Below are 21,202 nucleotides of genomic sequence, written 5' to 3' on the forward strand. Positions count from 1 at the left end.
GGGTAATAATGGAAGACGCCGCCCTCACGGCAGAGGGGGTCTGCAATACCGGGGTGATAGAGATCACTTCTCTGGGCAACCCTACTAAGCTCCTGAAAGGAGGCCCGACTGTCCTGCTCTGGATTCAGTCGGGGGTCGCTTATCTTTGTACCCAGATGCCTGGCTAAAAATAACAAAAGATAGCTGGGTACAAAGTATCATTTCCGGAGGGTACTTCATACCATTCGCCACACCCCCTCCAACCATAAGGAGAATCTCGGAAGTTCCACCCAGTTTAGGGAACAGGCAACTATAGAGGTCCGAAAGTTGCTAGAAAATAGAGTCATCCAGCCAGTCCCAGCAGACCAAACAGGATCCGGAACTTACTCAAGATTCTTTTTGGTTCCAAAGAAAACAGGGGACTGGAGACCTATTTTGGACCTCAGCAGACTCAACCAATATGTAAAGAAAGAGAAGTTCTGGGTGGTCACGCTTCAGTCTATACTTCCCCTCTTAGGGAAAGACAATTGGATGTGCTTGATAGATCTCAAGGATGCGTACTACCACATAAAGATGGCCAGGCCATCCAGAGATCACCTGCCTTTCTGGCTGGGAGCCAGTCATTATCAGTTTCGAACCCTGCCCTTTGGTCTCACTACAGCTCCCAGAGTATTCACCAGATGCATGGCAGTGGTTACGGCTCACCTGAGGCGTATAGGATTCCAGGTGTTTCCGTACCTAGACGATTGGCTCCTTTCCGCCACCACCAGGCATCAACTGATTCAGGCAAGAGAGTACACTCTGTCACTCTGCAGTCATCTAGGCATTACACTCAACTCAGAAAAGTCTGCCTTGTCGCCATCACAGCATATTGTTTTTATCGGGGCAGAGCTAGACACCTTAACCACCACTCTAAGGCTGCCAATGGAAAGAGTCTTTCTTCTTCATCAGCATGTCAGCACATTGGTATCAAAAGACAGAGCACCAGCTTCAGAAGTTCTGAAAGTATCGGGTATGATGGCAGTAGCAATCCTAGCCATACCATTAGCAAGAATGCATATGTGGATCATTCAGTGGCTGTTGTTCACTCAATGGTCTTACCAGGAACTACCCATGGACCACACAATATTGATTACAAGCTCTTGCAAGAAAGACCTATTGTGGTGGTTGATGTCTCTTCATCTCACCATAGGACGCCCCTTTGGTCTACCCCCTCCAGTAGCCATTGTGACCATGGACACTTCCCTGATAGGGTGGGCATTTTCAGGGAAAGACTGCCCAAGGCACATGGACCAATCAGGAGTCACATTTGCATATCAATATCCTGGAGATGAGAGCAGTACTTTTGGTGTTGCAGTACTTCCAGGACTGTCTTCCTCTAGGAACGATTGCGATTCAGACAGGCAATATGTCAGTAGTCTGGTATTTGAACAAACAAGGGGGAACCAGATCTTACCCCCTTTGCTGGGAAGCCCTCAGAGTTAGCAGTGGGCTGTTTCCTCCCAGTGCTTTCTGTTGGCAATGCACATCCCGGGGAGATCCAATGTGATAGCAGACAAACTAAGCAGGGCAATCCTGTTGCCATACGAGTGGTCCCTCAAGAAAGAGATTGCGGACAGGATTTTCCGCAAATGGGGCCAGCCTTGCTGCGACCTTTTTGCCAGTCACATCAACACAAAATGCAGAAGCTACTTTGCCCTGATTCCCCCTCCGGGAGAAGCCCCGAGGGATGCACTCGTACACGATTGGCCCCCGGGTCTCGTCTATGCATTTCCACCAATACCATTGATACCCAAGCTTCTACAGAAAGCAAAATCCCTGGGAAGGACCATCATTTTTATAGCCCCTCATTGGCCTTTGCAGATTTGGTTGACATCCCTTCAACCTCATCTCTTGGAGGATCCCTGGATTCTGGACCCAGTTCCAGACCTCCTGACACACCCGTCGGGAAACCTTCATCCCTCTCTGCAGTCATTGAAGCTGACAGCTTGGCTGCTCCAATTCCCCTCATAGCCAGGCTTCATAACCTTTCCAATGAAACAAAACAGATCATTTTGTCTTCTCATAAGCCCTCCACTAGAAAATTATATCTTAGTAACTGTAAGAGATTTTCCATATGGGCCTCTAAAAATAATATTGATCCTTACCAAGCCCCCATGACATCCATATTAGAATTTTTGACTATGATCTTTAACAAAGGAGCGGCAGCAGCAACGGTTCGGGTTCCGTTGGCTGTTATTTCTAATTTTCATGTTGGGGTTGACGGTTTAAATATCATGTCCCACAGGTTATCCAAAGCTTTTCTCAAGGGGACATTTCATATGAGACCACCTGTGAAAACTCCCTATTCTCCATGGAATCTAAATTTTATGCTTTCACGTATGATTCTCCCTCCGTTTGAACCAGCATCATCTTGTGACCTCAAATATTTGTCATGGAAAAGCATTTTTCTGGTAGCTATTACTTCTGCCCGCAGAGTGTCAGAGCTTCAGGCTTTATGTATTAACCCTCCTTATTTGATTTTTCATGCTGACAGAGTATCACTTAGGACAAATCTTTCTTTTTTGCCCAAAGTTTGTTCAGAATCCAATATTAACCAAGTTATTGAGTTACCAGTTTTCTTCCCTAATCATTCCAAGTTAGAGTACATGCTGCACCAACTTGATGTTCACAGACAGCTCAGATTTTATTTGGATAGAACAAAAGATTTCAGGAAATCAGACCAGCTTTTTGTTTCATTCTCTGAATCCAGGAAAGGTAGACCAGTGGCTAAAACAACTCTGTCTAAATGGTTATCTGATTGTATCACCTTTGCCTATTCAGCTGCTAATATGCCCTTGCAACACAAGATTAAATTTCACTCAACCAGAGCAGTTTCTACATCCTCTGCATTTTCAGCCAGACTTCCCCTTGATAACATTTGTGCAGCAGCCACTTGGTGAAAACCTCATACATGTATCACTCATTACAAAGTAGATAAGGCCTCCAAGGATAGAGCATCTTTTGGGTCCACGGTCCTGAGAAATGTACTCCCATGAGCCACCCAAGATTGATGGTGCTTGGGATGCTACCCATCAGTTAAAAATGAAAGGCGAGATTGAACAACTTCACATTAAGAAGTTATGTTCTCACCATAATGTTCCATGTGAGTTGTTCATCTTGCCTTCATTCTTACTTCCCTCCCTCCTACCCCCTCCTGGCTGATAGTTGACCTAGATGTTGGTTTCATCCTGGCTGCTCAAATTCTTCTTCCCTTCTATAGGGGAATAACTATTATATATGGTTATAGTATACGCAGGAAACAAGATCTGAGGTAATCCACAGTGCTTCATGGGATAGGGGGCTTGGCCTCGAGCTACTGGAAGACCTCGAGCTTTGCATGTGGCCGTACCAGAGCCAAGGGATTGGCTCCGAACTCATCAGTTAAGAATGAAGGCGATATGAACAACTCACATGGAACGTTATGGTGAGTACATAACTTCTTAATTTATGCATACAAATAAACAGCTATAAAGCAGACATTCCTGACCTATACTACATCATACTAGTGGGTAACATCAAACATTCTTATTTGTGCACTTAATTTGTGTGAAACAAGTTTACCTTATTTGAGAGAAAAAAAGAACATATTACAAATCATTTCTAGTTTCAGCATAAATGTAATGCATAAACTTTTGCATCAACCTACATATGTTTTCTGAACTAAAAGAAGCATGAAACTCACATGTATGACATTACTGTCTAACTGTAATCCTCAGTGATTTATGAAGAACATGGCAAGTACAGGAGACAAAAATCACTCTAATATATCCTTTTTTTGTTGTATAGTCCCTAAAAACAGTTGTTTTTTCGAACAGTTGACCAAAGGCTATACTCTTATAAGATAAACATTTTTGAACTAGACACCATGTATACAAATGCTTGCAAGCTGATGCCCACTAGCCTACTATATACAACAGCATTTTTTCTGCACGATCTGTAGCAGCAGAACCATTTCACTTTAACTTCCTGTGCTATTTTCCATCTCTTAGCAGTGCTGCATTCCCTGATACTTCTACACCTCTGATGAGCTATAGCTCTCCGGTAAAAATGAAGTAATATAGGAGTAATACAAGAGGTGCTACATACTCTGATGCTCCTACACCTCTGATGATCTATAGCTCTCAGGTAAAAAGGAAGTAATACAGGAGGTGCTGCATACTCTGATACTGCTACACCTCTGAAGACCGATATTTCTCAGGTAAAAATGAAGCAATATAGGAGTAATACAGGAGGTGCTGCATACTCTGATACTTCTGCACCCCTGAAGATCTATAGCTCTCAGGTAAAAATGAAGCAATATAGGAGTAATACAGGAAGTGCTACATACTCTGATGCTCCTACACCTCTGATGATCTATAGCTCTCAGGTAAAAAGGAAGTAATACAGGAGGTGCTGCATACTCTGATACTGCTACACCTCTGAAGACCGATATTTCTCAGGTAAAAATGAAGGATTACAGGAGGCGCTGCATTCACTGATGCTCCTACACCTTTGATGATCTATAGCTCTCGTGATGCTCCTACACTTCTGACAAACTGTAGGTCGCAGGTAAAAAGGAAGGAGTACAGGAGATGCTGCATTCTGTGAAGCTACTACACCTCTAACAGTCTCTAGCTCTAAGGTAAAAAGGAAGGAGCACAGGAGATGCTGCATTCTTTGATGCTCTTACATCTCTGATGATCTATAGCTTTTAGGTAAAAAGGAAGGAGTACAGGAGATGCTGCATTCTTGCGTGCCATTCTACATCACCTCAGAAATAGAAAGGAAAAAGAACAGGAAGTACTTACATACTCAATTGTTTCTTCTTGTAGCACTACTGTTCTATATCACCATGGTAAAATAAAGTACAGGAGTTAGACCAGTTTTTATTACAGTCTGTGGGGGAATTAAGGAATTAGATAGCAATTGGAAAGAGCCCTATCAAAGATGGAAGATGTCTGATTGTTCCTGCCCATCTTGAGCAACTTGAATAGGAAGTCATGAAATGAAGGAAGGGGATCTGTTTACCTCAATTAAGTTCTGTAAGATTTTCTATATGTATTTTATCCAAAAAAAGACACTATACAATCTAATGTCAGTATATGTCCTTTTGCTATTGCTTTTCTGTTTTCCCTTTATATTTGTGAGTCATGGTTCAAAAAAGGTCTGTTGGAGCCAGAGATTGCCCAGTATGTTACTAACTGAATTATATTATTATGCAGATCCACTGCAATCTAATTGTCTATATTTCTTAGTATATATTAGGCATGAAACACTACTCAAGCAGAAAATGGAACAGATGCATTGAGAAAGAATATGAGCTCCACAGAATGCTGAATCCAAACAGAGGAGCCAACTTCATGGTGTAAAAATTTTGCTCCTAATTATAATCAGATCGCCATTTTTAATTAGTGGCCTTGGTTATGACAAGAACACACAGATTTATGTGTTAAAGATAAAATAAATTCTAGTTTAGCTGCCACAGCTAAAGTGCAGGCAGAGAAGTTACCACATTTTCAGAAACAGTATCTTATTCTTAGAAAAGCTAAAACAGACTGAGAGTGGCCAGTAAACAAAAGTAACATTTGCAGGCCAATGTGAATCATATACCACAAATGACAGTCAAGTTAATTCACAAAATAAAGGATTTACAATTACAGATCTGGCAAATACATTTTTTGTGTTATTGTTTTGTTTAGCAAACATTGTTAAGCCCTTTAAATTATGGTGGTAAAGTGTTGCAATGCATAAATAATATCTTGATACAGACAAAGACAGAAAAGTATTCACAGATAATTTACAGAATGTAAAATTTAAAGTCAGTGCTACATTTTAAAAGTGACAGTACATTGCAAAAGTTCAGATCCCATGCAAAAAAAGAGTGCAGCAGAAATATTATGTGTCATTAAAGCTACAGGTTCAACTCTCATGTTACGTTTGTATAAAGGACAGACAAGTAAAGTTCCAGAATCAAATCATTTCAACTCTAGTAATAAGTGTGTATGTGTAAACAGTTCAAGATTGTATATACTTCATGCAAGAATTGAAGTTTACCAAGCACAGCAGAGACACAGACTGGGTAACTGAGTTATCAGATTACAGGCCAGCTCAGTGAGCTAAGTTAAAGGCAGTACTGTATGCTATAAAACAGTATGATAAAAATCAGTTTAATATTATCAGTAACAGTTTTATGCAGTAACAGTTCTTACTATTTATCCAAAAAGTTGTAGCTTTCAGTAGTACTAAAAATGACATCAGCTTAGAAAAGAGCGAAATGTATGTAAAGCAGCGGGCAGAGACTTGCATACTGAAACAAATTCTTTGGTAAACTATGACCTGAGGGTCACAGACTAAACATAAAAAGTTCAACAGGTAAGGTTAATTTTGTAAAGGTGCAGAAATGCAAAAACGTTAAAATATTAATACAGTGTCAGACTACTACTTTAGTTTCTTTTGAGGATATTACAAGAAAAAACAATGTCACTGAAATTCCTGTTTGATTTACTAATAAAGCTACAGCCTTTCCATTTCACTGTAGTACATTATCAGTAAAGTTACAGACTTGCAAATTTATTTATTAGTAACACTGGTCTGGTTCACTATAGTGCATTATCAGTTTGCTTACAGACTTACAAAAGTTTATCAGCAGCATATGTTTATTTCATTTAGAAAAATGTAAATAAAGTCAGGGCAACAAGCAATGCTGTCAAGTTTATAATTGCTAAAACTGCAAATGTAATCTTAAGGACCTGATACTGTTTTTGTCTTTGTGCTTTGCAGATATTGCTACAAAAGACACTTTTGTCAGTTTTAAATATATAAATAATTTCCAGGTTGATTTTCCAAAATACATATTTAAACACAGTCAAAAAATATTACATCAGCCACCCAGCCATGCACAGGAGATGCAAAAGGGCAGGTTTAAAAGGCCTAAGTGTAAAAGAAACAAGAACATTAAGACTCTACAGCAGCCCTTCCAATACCTCAGCAGTGACTGGGACAGTGCAGAGTAAGGCCTAAACTTGGCAAGAGCTGTGGTGTACAATTCAAATATTTACAAAAAGACAAGACCACCAAAGCCAGTTTCAATGTTTTTTTTTTAAATGTGTTTCAGTTATCTAAATTCTTTAAAATTAAAATGTGGATACAACAAATGTGCATTTATAAGTACCCACGGTGGTGGTGCTGCGGTAGCGTTGCCGCCTCACAGTAAGACGCTGTCCGGTTCGATTCTCAGCTAGAGCGTCTTCTGCGTGGAGACATGCATGAATGGGCGTACCTTCGTTGAAGGTTGTGCATCAGGGCTGGTAACTCGGCATGTAAAAATCAACTACCAATCATTAGCGGACCAGAGTTCCGTTGTGGCAACCCCTAACCGGGAAAAGCCGAAAGACACAACAAGTGTTAAAGCAAGTATTCAAATATTTTTACGTTTTCAGGCAGTTGTGTAACAGTACTAGTTTTTAGTTTAGGTTTTTATTTGTGTTCAGATAACACTATCAGGCAAAATTATTCTTTTACTAATAGTTTAGTTTCCAGAATATAACATTTACCAGATTTTAGTTTTTGCTTTTATCTGTGTTCAGGTAACACTGGCAGAAAAGGTATTCCTTTAGTATTAGTTTAGTTAGTTTCCAGAATATAACATTAATACACAGTTATTTTAGATGTTCAGCATAACTATGTAACACTTTAGTGTAAATTTTCAGTCAGATTTCAAAATATAATATTCATATTCAGTTATACGTTTCTAACAGCATTATGACATGCAATTACAATGCGCTTCACATTATTCAGTCATTAGGGTAAAGTGACAGAATTATTTATAACAGGCTTATTAAGATACATTATCTAAAAATAAGTAATAGTTATTTAATATACTCAAGGCATAACAGGTCAGGCTTAATTTGTTAATTAATTTACAGAATACAGTGCACCTTATATAATTATTGTATATGAGGCAGAAAGTTAAAAAAAACTCTGACAGGGTATGCAAAAGTTATAGATCTGAAATACAGAAAGCATAGTTTTAGTAAAAGTTCTTCTACTATTACAACACATAGGTATTTACAGGATGTTTTAAGACACAAGTGTAAAAGGCAGACATCTATTATAGCACATAAAAAATAAAAAGGTAAATAGAATTATTAGTAACAAATCTAGTGAAAAAGATTTACAGACACAAGTTAATACAGTATATGGTAATTATGCCTCAAGATACATATATATTAGGTAAAACAAAGAGTTTACCAGTTACAACACGTTAAAAATTGCCCAGTTATAATTAATCATAAAGTTAAGAGACTTCAATCCAAACAGACCACAAAAGCTCAAGTGAAATCTAGTTGTCAAAATTAAAACTGCAAGTTTATTTACCAGGTTAAAAATATGTTATATTAGTTCTAGTGATAATTATAGTATCCTTTGCAGATCACATTAATAAATGTATAAAGTAATTACAGAAGTAAACCCATTTCAGTAATTTCAGAGGCAATTGTTACAGAATAATTCCTACATAAATACAGTTAGAAAAATAGACCTTGCACGGGCCTGAAAGTGTAAGGTTAGGCCTGTGTCTTCATTTTATATTTCATATTTTAAAGTAACTACAAAACTAAGATACCTGTGTGTGTTCAGGTATCTTCAGGAAAAGTTGTAAGGTCAAGTATCATTTAAATGAGCAAAAATATGGTATTCTCTTTACATAAGTCTAGAAATGAAGCCATATTAAAGCAGGTCTTCACAATGTTCATACAGTTTCAGTGAATGCACTTTCAATCAGTGAAAATAACCTTCAGTCAAGAATACTATAAGAATAGAATGTGTAGTACATTGAGAACAAACATGTCTTATAAGGCTTAGGAACCAAGACTAAAGAGGCATGTAGAATCATACAGGATTTTGCTATTCTTAGGAGATACGTCAGACACAGTCAGTTAAGTTAAATTTGTTTGGACTGATATCCAGAAAGTCATTGCAGTACAAACACTTGAGTATTAGTACAAAAGTCAGGTCAAATATCCAGCATTCCAGAATATTAATGGTATTATTCAGGAGGATCAGAATATGCATGTAGAAACTTTGGGCATATCTATCACCACAGTTATTGGAGACTGTATTGGGATACTGTTGACATCTAACTTCACTATACTTACTAAAGCATTCTTACATGAACTAGAGAGTTTCAGACTTTATTCTGAAATGAACAAGAAGATATGGCACATAAAAGAGAGACTGGCAATTGTTCAGCACAGTTTTGGATAACTGACAGACAAAGATATTCATTCCAGTCTCATTCCAGTTTCTACCAGTTAATTCCATTATCCTACAGTCATATAAATTCTTACAGTGTTACAGAAACCACCTGAGGTAGGATATGACTGAACAGCTGATGTAGCTTTAGCCATTCTAGGGAGGAGGAGGGGAAGTGATCAGACTGAGCAACTAATGCAAACTCACCCATCCAGGGGAGATGGTGAGATGGGAGTGAGCAGTTGATGCAGGCTTACCCATCCTGAGGAGATGGAGGGTAAAGAGTAGGCAGTCAATGTAGACTCAAACGTCCTGGAAAGAAGAAGGTATCTGAGTGAGCAACAAATGCAGACACACCCACATCCAGGAGGGAGGGAAGGAGGGATGGAAGTGGATAGTTAATGTGTGCTTACCCATCCTGGGGAAAGGGAAGGAGGAAGGGATGGAATGAGTTATTAATGTAGGCTCACACGTATACTGGAGAGAGAGTGAGGGATGAAAGTGAGTAACTAATGCTCACCCTTCCTGGGAAAAAGTAGGCATGAAAATGGAAGGCTATTGAAGGTTCGCCCCCATCCTGAAAAGAGGGGGGGGGGTAGCTAATGTAGGATCAACCATTCTGGGGAAAGGGAGGAATAGAATGTGTTACAAATGAAGGCTCATTCATCTTGATGAGAAGGAGGGAGGGATGGAATGAGTTACTAATGCAGGTTCATTATACTAGGGAGCGCGAGGGATGGAAGTGGGTAACTAATGAAGGCTCATCCATTCTGATGAGATGGAGTGAAGGATGAAAGCTGGGGAAGAAAGGTAGGGAAGTGAGCAGTGAAAGCTGGCTCATCCATCATGGAGAGAAGAGGTTGACAATGTTCTGTCACAAGAGCACCACCTCCACGTAGACCTAGAAGAGCAGCTTCACAGCACAGATGTTTGGAAGGAGTCATCCTGCCATCATCTGTACAGTACTTTTGGCTGAGCATCAGAGCTATGTGGAAACATGCACACCCAATGGCTCAGTATAGCTTACATTACACAAGTGCTTGAGCAAACACAAGTCTGTGCCAGGATCAGATAAAAATAACTTATCCTCAGGAAATGATGCCTGACTGCTGGTTTTGGCTTCCTTTCCCCAGTGTTTTAGGATGTTGGGTGAGGCAGGAGAATGGCTTGATCAATAAGGGGTAGAGAATTGATGGTCATGTGAAAGACTGGGAGAGTCTAAAATTATTGAAAAGAAATTTGATCTGGTTATTGCAGAGTTGTGAAAGAGATGGAGAGCCTGTAGTCTAGCAGTGGTTTGAAGGTAATGTCATTTAAGAAATGCATTATCACCAGGAGGTATGAAAAGTCAGGCCAGTGCATAATAATAGTAATATATTTCATGAAACAGCAGCAGCTTGTACCATCAGTGAAAGGAAAACATTGCAAAACTTCTTCCTGTATGTACGGCTGAAGCACAAAAGGTCTCAGTGGAAAAACAGAATTATGGCTTTTTCGAAACAGATATACATGAAAAAATTATGCTGCAGTCCTAAGACCAAGAAGACAACTGGAGTAATTCTGAAGGACTGGTTTATCACATTTCAAGCACTATGGGCATATCATGGGGAAATGCAAACTGTGCCAAAACTTTCAGAAAAATTGCCACACATTCCACTAAAAGCAATTCCCGCACTGATGTGCTAAATTAACACTGCCTCGGTTCTGCATTACATTGGCACTGATTAGGGGATCTGTCAATTTGCCTTCTATAGATTTTTATACATAACATTCACAGAGCTTCATCAAAACAAATACATTGACTCTTAATCAATAAAAAAAATAAATAAAATTAAAGAATGCATTTCTAGGGGCAGGTATCCCCCGCCCAAAAAAAAAGAATAAATTAAATTCATCATTCAATTAATTTTTTTTACTAAATGGGACATCATTGAATTGAGTGGTGTCACGTACAGCTTAGATTGCATTTTTTTTTAATTCTTCTTTTTTGCCCCCTACATTAATTAATGCCTCTTCTCATCCATCAAATGTATAGGGCTCATCTAACACCCTCCCAGACTTTATTCTAACCCTTGCTCAGAGCCAATGAAGAGATCAAGACATCCCAGTGCAGTATCATATGTTGCCAGGGTTTTTTTTCATATGATACCCTAACTTTCCCACTTTCCATTACACTTGCTTGTTGACATCCAATGGTCATGAATACAATGCAATGTGCTTGCATATTTCCTGCATCTGCAGTACCTCAACCAATGTCTTCCACCCTTACCCGCTTAATACAATGCTCTCTTCACATCCCTGACCTCCATCAGAGATCAAATGCAAGGACTGCCAAGGCAGACACTATCCCCTCTCAAGGATTGGTACACCCATTGCTACCTTGCCAGTGCCTCATATAGTCAAGCAGTTAGTCAAATGCTGGTCACGTGGGCTACAGTCAGTGCTTTATCCTTCTACACCATAGCACACTGGTTATATATATATTTTAATTCTTCTAGTAAATAGGCAAATTTCACAAACTGATAGTATCTGCAGAGCCAGCTTTGGAGTTTTGAGATGGAACACCTAGCAAGATTTCACAGATTCAGAGAGCCCTGGCACTCTTAATGGAGTCAACAGATGTACAAAACAATTAAAGGAGTCAAAGGTCCCCTGCAGAATTAGGAAATCAGAGGATTAACAAGGTAAAATGTTTCCACTGACACTAAACAATATTAAGAAACCTGTAAAAATGAACACTGTCACATGACCCAGTAGGATTAAAAAAGCTGGGGATTCCAAAGTAATTTAAGTAAGATGACTGTAACAAGATTGACAAACCTGGGGTATGTAACCATAGCAATACATTTATGATGTGCCAGCAGAATTAAGTGTGTAAGGGGGTCATGAGTAAACTTAAAAGATTTGGTAAAGAAACTACCAAGATGAATAGAACCAGTAGCCTCAAGGTTAAAAGAGTCAAAGACCATTGACGAATAACAGAATTAGAATACCTTGGCACGGTCAGGGGACCACAGCAAGATGAATGAAGTAAGGTGGGCCTCCACTGAAATTAAGGCATTTAGGAGTCAGCATAAGACTGCTGTGCTGGATGTCCTTGTAGGTTTAACAGAGCAAGGAGATTCAGATGAGATTAAGAAAACTTGCAAGTCCTGCTTCTTGACTGTTCCCCCCTACTTGAATTTGCATAGCTTACTCACTGTTATAACTTTATTTCTAGTAGAACCAGAGGATGAGCTGAGTTTTATAACAGTACTGGCCTTTGAGGTCTATACCACTGCATTCATTCTAACAGGTCAAACTTATTCAGTACTGAAAATTATGCTTATCCAGTTCACATGTTTGACAAATTCAGGATTAGCTGCTGTGATTGCTAACACACACACACGCACACACACACACACACACACACACACACACACACACACACACACACACACACACACACACACACACACACACACACACACACACACACACACACACACACACACCACCACACTTTTTCTGTGCAGGAAGCATCCATTGATTGCTCACTTCACTGTGAGAGTCCATTTAAAGAGTCAGTTGGAAGCACAAAGAATATGAAGTAAAATAATTCATAGGTTCATTGGAGGTTACTAGGCTAACAACCCCAGAGCCCTTACAAACTTAGCAATATTTTTCTCAAGTTGCCCCAATTGTCATTGGTTAGGTGAGTGAAGTTTTCAAAGGTCTATGGTAGCTAATACCAACTTCCTCTATTCAAGAGGGACTTGGGTACCATCCCAAGAGTGAATTTGCTGTCACACATAAATTGATCTAGGTTGCATTTGAAGAGCATCAGGGAGGGGCTCTATTTCACGTGAATTTGAAGCTTATTCCACAGAAGTCGCAGTCTCTGGGAGATATATCTATCTCTCCAGCATGACCTGTTCATGTCATAGGCTAGGTTAAGATAAATGGAGTGAATGACCGTCCTGCTGTTTGATTTACGAATGTGTAGCAATTCCATCAGAGCTGGGTCACAGACTGCTCTGTAAGCCAGGCACTGGTCACCTGTTAGCAACATGTAGGAGACAGAATACAGTGATAGGGCTTTCAGTCTTTCCGCGTAAGACTTGTTTTGTGTACCCTGTAATTTATTGATGAGAAACATCTGCAGTTTCTCCAGTTGTTGCAGGTGTCTGGTGAGGTACATGCAAAAGGGAAAAACAGAATGCAAATAAAGGTTTACAGCAGTCAAACACTGGTCTGGTGAATTTGCCAAACACATTGCATAGCATTCCAAATGACAAAATGAAGTAATATAATCAGAATGCATTTCCCATTCATTGTTTGGACTTCAAAACCGAAAATTATATACTGAACCTTATTTTTTTGTTAAATCGTTTTTATGTTTGATGTAATGTTCTGTTTTCATTGATGCCAAGTACTTTCCCAGGTTCCAGCTTGTTTCTGAGTTGTCATACCTTGTTAAATGCTCCATAGCTCTTACACCAGAGTGAAAGTTCAGGCCTTTTCTATAGTAGGGCAGGGAAGCCAAACGCCCTTCTAAGTGAGCAGTTTAGGGAATATATCCCTTATTTAAGTACAGAAAGCATCTATTAAGCAGCTTTGGAGTGTGCTTATCTACAGATAAGTTTGTGTGTTCCTAATGCATGTTTTTTGTATTTGATGTGCATTGCCTGCCCCCTCTCAATGTTTTCTGAAGCTCTATGCAGGAATACTAAATGATTTATGAAATTTTCTGCTGCAGTTTTAGTGATAAGTTTAACTATATGCCACTTGGGATGAAAAGTCCAACCTACTTTTCCTTAATGATGAAAGTCTGGCACACTTTTAATCTGTCATTAGGTCTACATTTTTTTTCATTCAGTAAAGTCCACCTTGTGTGTGAAAGCCTACAGTTGTCATATGATGCTTTCTCTTTATCTTAAAAAACTTTAATGTTTTAACTAAATTTGTGACTTGAGTCCACTTGCACATATATCATGACAGAGACATAAGTTACAATTTTCATTGTTTGTTGTGAAAAAACACAAGATTGGTTTCCAAGTCTTAGGTAATTTAGTCAAGTTACAAGACTTACTTAAAGCTGTCTAATATGCAAGTAGATGTTGTAGAACTCACAATACCGAAGTGGAGGTTGCAGCTTATCTAAAGTTCGGTTGGTACCTTACCCACTAAGCTGTATCAGTTGCCACACTGTTGCTTACTGAGAATATAATGCAGTTAAGATGCATGCTCTATTCTTTAGTCATGTTGTTGAGTTAAATAAAACACACACAAAATTATCCTACTCCACAATATGTATCATTCTATTTTGGTCATGAAATCTGAAATCTTAAGAACTTAGTGATTCCATATGGCTAACAAGGGAAAAGACAAACATAAATATACACAGATACTTGCAAGTAAACACATTTTCCAGGGATATAAAAGTAAAAATGGTACTTGTTTAGGTGGGCTCTACCCAACTTGTTCAGTACTTCTGGGGTTAGTGTTCCATGGACATCTAAAAATAGGATAGCCAACTTTTCAGATGCACAATTCTTAATGAAAAAATAAGATTTGGAAAGGTAAGCCATGCTGTCAACCAATGTAAAAGGTTTATCCAAAAACACACATTGAGGTTAGAAAAAAAAACAACAAAATAATCCTTTTATTAATATAACACAGTAACTAGTGCTTCAATTTAGCACCTTCAAAGTTACAAAATAAATTAATTGACAATCATTTAAAGTACTCTACAACTGTGATCAACCAAAAGAATAGAGAGAACTAGTGATATTATTATGCAAAGCCAATTGCACTAAATACTTACATTTGTTATTCAAGCAATTAAGCTGCATGGCATTAAACATAAAAATATATCTTGCTTCAGTACATAAAACAGAAGTAACTTCATCCAAAATCAAGCTCACCCTAGGACACACAAAAATTGATTAAAATTACAACTCACAAAAGAAGTGTTCAACTGTTGTGCTAGTAATTGTAATATTTCTAATGTCCCTAATATGTTCCAAGATCAGTTTCCTACCAGCTCTTGAAATCTGCCAAGCATAATATTTATCAGATGGACATTTAATTCAGTACACCACTCCCTCATGATAACAATTATATATGATTGATGCTTTAATTTTATTACCATTAAAATCCCAATAGCAGCAAACTGAACAACCCCTGCATGCTAAAAATTATCCTCATCCCAGGCTACTGGAAACTTGCCAGAATGGACCAAATGAGAGGCAGACTTATGATATATTACATTTGAAAGACTCTCCAAAAATACAAGCAGAACTTTATCACTAAGTGGGACATGCCAGTTCCTCTTAATAATCCAGGAAATGGCTTCAAGAAATGGAGAACAGCAAGTAATAAAATATACATCCCCCTTCACCTCCCTTCTTCCTTCTACTACTGGTGTTCCTCTGTATCACCAGGTTTGTCCCAAATAAGTAACTCCTGCCAAAACCATTGGCTGAAACTGAATGCCAAAACCCCATTATTGTATCCATTGGGAAGTCACCTACCCCAAAACTACCACATATATAATAATCCCCTAAGAGTTGACTCAGTTGATTGGAAAATGGGAATTTACGTGGGAAGTAACCTAAGCCTCAACCAGTGGCTAACAGGCCAGAAACGTATACTCAATCCCTCAAAAAAAAGTAATGTTATTTGGAACTAACCAAAAAATAGCCTATGTGCCCAACTTCCTTAATATTAAAGATGTTAACAATACTACCATATCCTTCAAATACCTTGGCATTTAGCTAGACCAGTCTGCTAACTTTCAACTACACATTCAAACACACATAAAAAGATCAACACACTACTGTTCTGGGCAAACAAGCCATCACCTTTTCTGTCCAAGCCAGACAAAGCTGCCATAGGCAAAGGAATACTTTTATCTCAACTCAGATATGCACTATCCATAGTAGCTGCAGTCTCAAAAAAATGCCACCACCTCACAAACTATCTCCATAAAATCTGCCAGTTCATTACTACCCCCCCTCCCCATTAATGATCCCCACAGCCTAACTCTCAGCAAAGCTGAATGGCTCCCAGTACATTTGAGAGTGCACCTCCTACTAGGATCACTAATTCACAGATTTGTTTCTCCTGAGATAATCTTTCCCTATCACTCAGAAACTTTTCATCAACCCCCCCCCCCACATAAAATGTCTAGAATATCTCTCAATCTCAACCCGCCCTACAAACTCCAAAAACTAAACTTCATTGCAATGACCATGCATTCTACATCTTAGCGCCTAAACTATGGAACTACTTTCCTGTCTCAGTCAGAGACGTCCAAAAGTACTCGGACATCAGACAACAGCTCAAGGAACAACTCTTACCCAAACAAAGTGAGGCTGCACTCACACTGGTCACGTGACATAAACCCTGCAACTTTCTCACACCCTTATGTCTCTGTTTCATCCTCCCTTATCTCGTCTTGTCATCCCCTCATTTACTGCCTCTCATTCATCTTACCTCCCTCTTCTCTTTGCATCTCTCACACTTTCTCTCCTTTCTAACCCTCTTCCTTTGTACGTCTCTGTCACAATTTATCTTCTCCCCATGGTATCCTTTCCTGCACCTGTTCACACTTGCCTATCTAATTTCTTCACGCCTCTCTAGCTAATGATATGCTGATATCCCTGCTGCATAAAACATCAAAGGCATTATGATTTCATCTTATTCAGAAACTCTGCTAAACATAATTCCATTTTCCATTCATGTTTTGACATTGTAAACTGCTTCTTGAACTAAATGTTATTGCATATTTTTGCATCCCTAAATATGTATATGCTTTTTAGCACATTCTTGTATTTGTAAATATGTTTTGTTCATTTTTTATGGGATCCTATTCACCCGGGCTGCGCCTGCAGATGGCCCATTGAGATCAGTGCATTACCCAGGTAAACAAATATAAATAAATAAAATAAATACAAATAAATAAATGAACATGTGTCTATTGTCATAAGAAAGCCCTTTTATGTAGCACAGCTTATAAATAAAGGGATTGTGTCTAGACCTAGGAATGTTGTTGTTCCCCTTTACTCAGCCCTCATTAGGACAATCAGTGAGTATAATGCCCCCTTTGGCATCTATCTGTCCAGATGCACACAACAAATGGAATATCCACAGAGGTGCCTTGCTAAAAGGATACAAGGCCTAAACAATATGCCCTACATGGACTGACTCAAAGCCCTATCACTGTATTTCATATTGCACAGACTGCTAACAGTTGACCTGTGTCTGACATACAGAACATCCTCTGACCCAATACTGATGAATGTTTTGCACATCAACAGGTCCCTATTCAAGCGCAAGTTGGATCTATAGATAGGAAATAGAACATTTATCCCAGGACTGCCTCCTGTACTACTAACTGACAGAGGTAGCTACTAAATGCTTTACCCATGCATGGGTCCCCTTGAATTATCTATGGTATGATCTTGATTATTCCCCCATGGGTAATATATAATTATCGACCATGGGATGGGTAAGGCCATTCTATCACCAAATGGGATAGGTTAATTCAAGCAGCAAGGGAAATTGGCTAGGCTTAAAATTAAATTAAAATTTCCTGTGCCACTGTCCAACAGAGACACAGAAGTGATACCCGGGGTGTATTTCCTATTTCCCATCCACTCATCAAGATTTTTCTTGAAGAGTGCTAATGAAGAACTTTGCTTGACATAGATGGGAAGCTTGTTCCAGAGTATAGGAAGTCTCTGGGACAGGAATCTATCCCTCCAGCATGTCCTGTTTATTGTGTTGACAAGGTTTAGGTCCTTAGAGCGTGTAGCTCGGAGGGATTGGGATTTCTTTAGGTGTAGCATGTCCAACAGCTCTGGGTTTGACATAGCTTTATATGTTAGGCAGAGATCACCTTGGAGTAGGCAATATGCTACTGAGTAAAGCTGGAGTTTTTTGAGGCGGTCAGTGTAGGGCATTTGTTTGAGGCCAGTACTCTTTGTGAGGTACTTCTGTGGCCTTTCCAGCTGCTGCAGATGTCTTGTGAGGTACATTCCAAAAGGGGCGTTGTACTCTATAATGGGTTTAATGAGTGACGAGTAGAGGGGAACAATGACCTCTTTTTTCCTGGATGAGAACCCTTTTATGATGAGGTGTGCCACGTAGAAGAACTTCCTGACTACTGTGGCGATGTGCCTATCATAGGAGAGAGTACTGTCCACCTGGGTCCCAAGGTCTCTTATCACGCATTCGGTGTTAAGTAGATTGCTGCCTATGTGGTAGTTCATGGGTACAGAGTTTTTACCAAAGGGGATGACACTGCACTTTTTGGCATTGAGCTTGAGGCCATGGCTCTGACACCAGGCATCTGTCTCAGTGAGGCCCTTCTGTAGGATGTCCACATCATTTGGGGACTTGACTATGGCTCCTAGTTTGCAGTCATCTGCAAACTTTGTTAGCCAGAGGCCTTCTGTGTTAGCCTGTACTTCTGAGAAGTAGATACCAAACAGGAGAGGTCCCAGGATGGAAAAAAAAAGCTAAGGACTGTAGAGTTTTGTTTTTTTTTTTTGTATTGTGTTATATGCTGCAATATTTAGAGGAAAGTCAGAAAAAATGTTTTATCCTAAAATATGAAGATATCTTTCATTTTTTTTCATGTTTTTCTCAGAATACAATAGACCAGTTCAAAAACAACCAGGAAAAAGGGCAGGTGATAAACTTATATGCTTCCCCATGCTTATAGTTCTTTGTAAAGAGCTTTGATATAATATTTCAGTGTCTCTTGTTCCATTTGAGAGGGAAAGACAGGTATGGAGAAAGACTCACTTTATATACTCTAATCATGATTGCCAAAGATCACAACTGAAAATCAAGTAAACCCATGTTAATCAGTATGCAAAGTTTCAGGTGTCTTTGGTCACCAATATGTTTTTCATTTTGAGAAGTAAAGTATTTTTGCTGTAGTATTTCTACATCCTGTATCACTGAACTAACAGATGAATAAATTAATCATCCTGGAAAGAATGAATCTTCTGTCTGTCTCATATCTGACTTCATTTTAAAGCCTGCTTTTTTTTCATAGAACCATCTTATCATACTGGGACTTATGGCCTTTGAAGTGACCGTATATCGTCACCAGCTGTACTACAGACTCCATAACCAAATACAGCTGCCACTCATGGGCTGTATATTTGAAGAAATAACGCGGCAGCATCTTGATGATGGCTTGTTACAATGTATCAAGTACTTCGTAAATTATTTCTTCTACAAGTTTGGCTTGGAGGTAAGATTTCTGTGACAAACTACTTCTCCCTGCCAATGTATTAGCTGACCAGAATAAGGGCAAGACAACCACTGTTACTGACTCTTTACAGTGAATGGCAAACAAGCAGTGTGTTTCACAGTTTCAAGTCTTTCACTTCTCTTTTCTCATCAGTTGCATTACCTGCATAGTTCCTACCTTCCATTTTTAATGTTTGATATGGTCCTTCCTTCTTTCCTTCTTTACCTTTTCAGGTATTCATGTCTGGTTATGTACCACCTTGGCTCTGCTTGTTTGTAGCAGTAATAGTTTTTTGTCCCTGAAATGGCTCTTGTTTCTTGAAAGATTGTATGCAATGTGTCTGTTGTGTTACTTGCACAGCTATTAGTCTTAATATTGTAAATATAATTTTCTGCATGCAGTATGTGTATATGCTTGTGTAACTACACTCATAAATTACACAGACACTGCATCAGCCTGAAAGCCAATTTACCATCAGCATTGTTTTGCCTTGTTAATAACTATTATTTGACTAAAACTAAGAAAGTGTTATGCTCACTGAGGCAATAAGTCATGGTTTCAGTGGTATTTTTGGAGCGTGTATAAATTAAGGGATTTGTTGGAGGTCACTCAGAAAGCAAATAGGAGTGAAAGGAGGGAGTTGCACAGTTGTGCAGTGGTAAAGTATCTTGCTCATTTCCCAGATAGACTGTCTTTTCTGTCCATATCTTTGTAAGATGCACATGTAGAGGAAATTAAATACTCCAGAGTATCTACAAGTGTGTGTGTGTGTGTGTGTGTGTTTACTATCCCCACGTGATACCATTTTCTATATTTATTCAGATGCAGTCTTATTTGTTTATTTATTTATTTAATTTGTAAGTTTTAGGGTCTATAATAATCCTACCTGCTTTTTTTTAAATAAGACACTTTATTTAAAATGTTTAAAAGAATAAGAGCAACTTTCAATATCCAATATGAAATGGCCATTAAAGCAACATTAAAAGCATGCCAAGAATATGTAGCTTCCTCCAAGTCTAGGCACACAAAAGGAAAATGAAACTCCAACTTATCAAATTGTTTACATTTCTTAAAACAGATGGTACAACTGTGAAAGAACAGACTAGCTGTTGATCTTGATGTAGCTTTTCCCACTACATTTAGGCTCCCAACACAAACACACGCTAGTTTATTATCCTATCTCAAGTGTAATATAATTATTTTATATTCTGATTATCTGGTCTTCTTTAGCAATAGTCCTTCACTCTCCAGCATATATTTTCAATGAAAAAGATGTTTAATAAGATTTGCACATTTATATCTTCTAATAGCTATTTCAGCAACACATACTTGGAAGCTTGGGAATATAAAATTAAAGATTTTCCAGTGTGTCATAACATTATGAGAAGTTATAGATGTGGCAGTTAATACAGGCTCAGATATCGCATCTAAACTGCACCCACAATTTAAAGCTACATTGAATAGAAGGACTGGGTTAAAGGAGTACAGAATTTCATCGATCTGGAAATGTATGCAGTGTTCCCCATTAGAAGAATCTAGACCATCTTGCCACCATTAACACAACTGTCTTACGTCAGAGGAGTTGCTGTAGGGTTTTTTATAAAGTGTCAGCCATGAGGGTTAGCTTCTGCTGTGAACATTTTGAGGTGATGTAAACTTACTCTGAAGTCAAGTTGCCTGTCTTAACTGTCTTATTAT

At 38.8% G+C, this 21,202-nt stretch overlaps 1 protein-coding gene across 1 annotated transcript in view; it reads left to right on the forward strand.

Annotated features, from left to right (window-relative positions):
* The window catches only part of LOC122816231 (piezo-type mechanosensitive ion channel component 2-like), a 1,381,906-nt gene that overhangs the window by 734,855 nt on the left and 625,849 nt on the right, over nt 1-21,202 (forward strand). The window contains exon 21 of the mRNA XM_044088974.1: nt 19,304-19,504. Coding sequence (XP_043944909.1) covers nt 19,304-19,504 — 201 coding nt within the window. The remainder of the gene's footprint in view (nt 1-19,303; nt 19,505-21,202) is intronic.

The sequence above is a fragment of the Protopterus annectens genome, chromosome 12.part0 (assembly GCF_019279795.1).
Source record: "Protopterus annectens isolate FY-2018-M chromosome 12.part0, PAN1.0, whole genome shotgun sequence".
Lineage (NCBI taxonomy): Eukaryota > Metazoa > Chordata > Ceratodontiformes > Protopteridae > Protopterus > Protopterus annectens.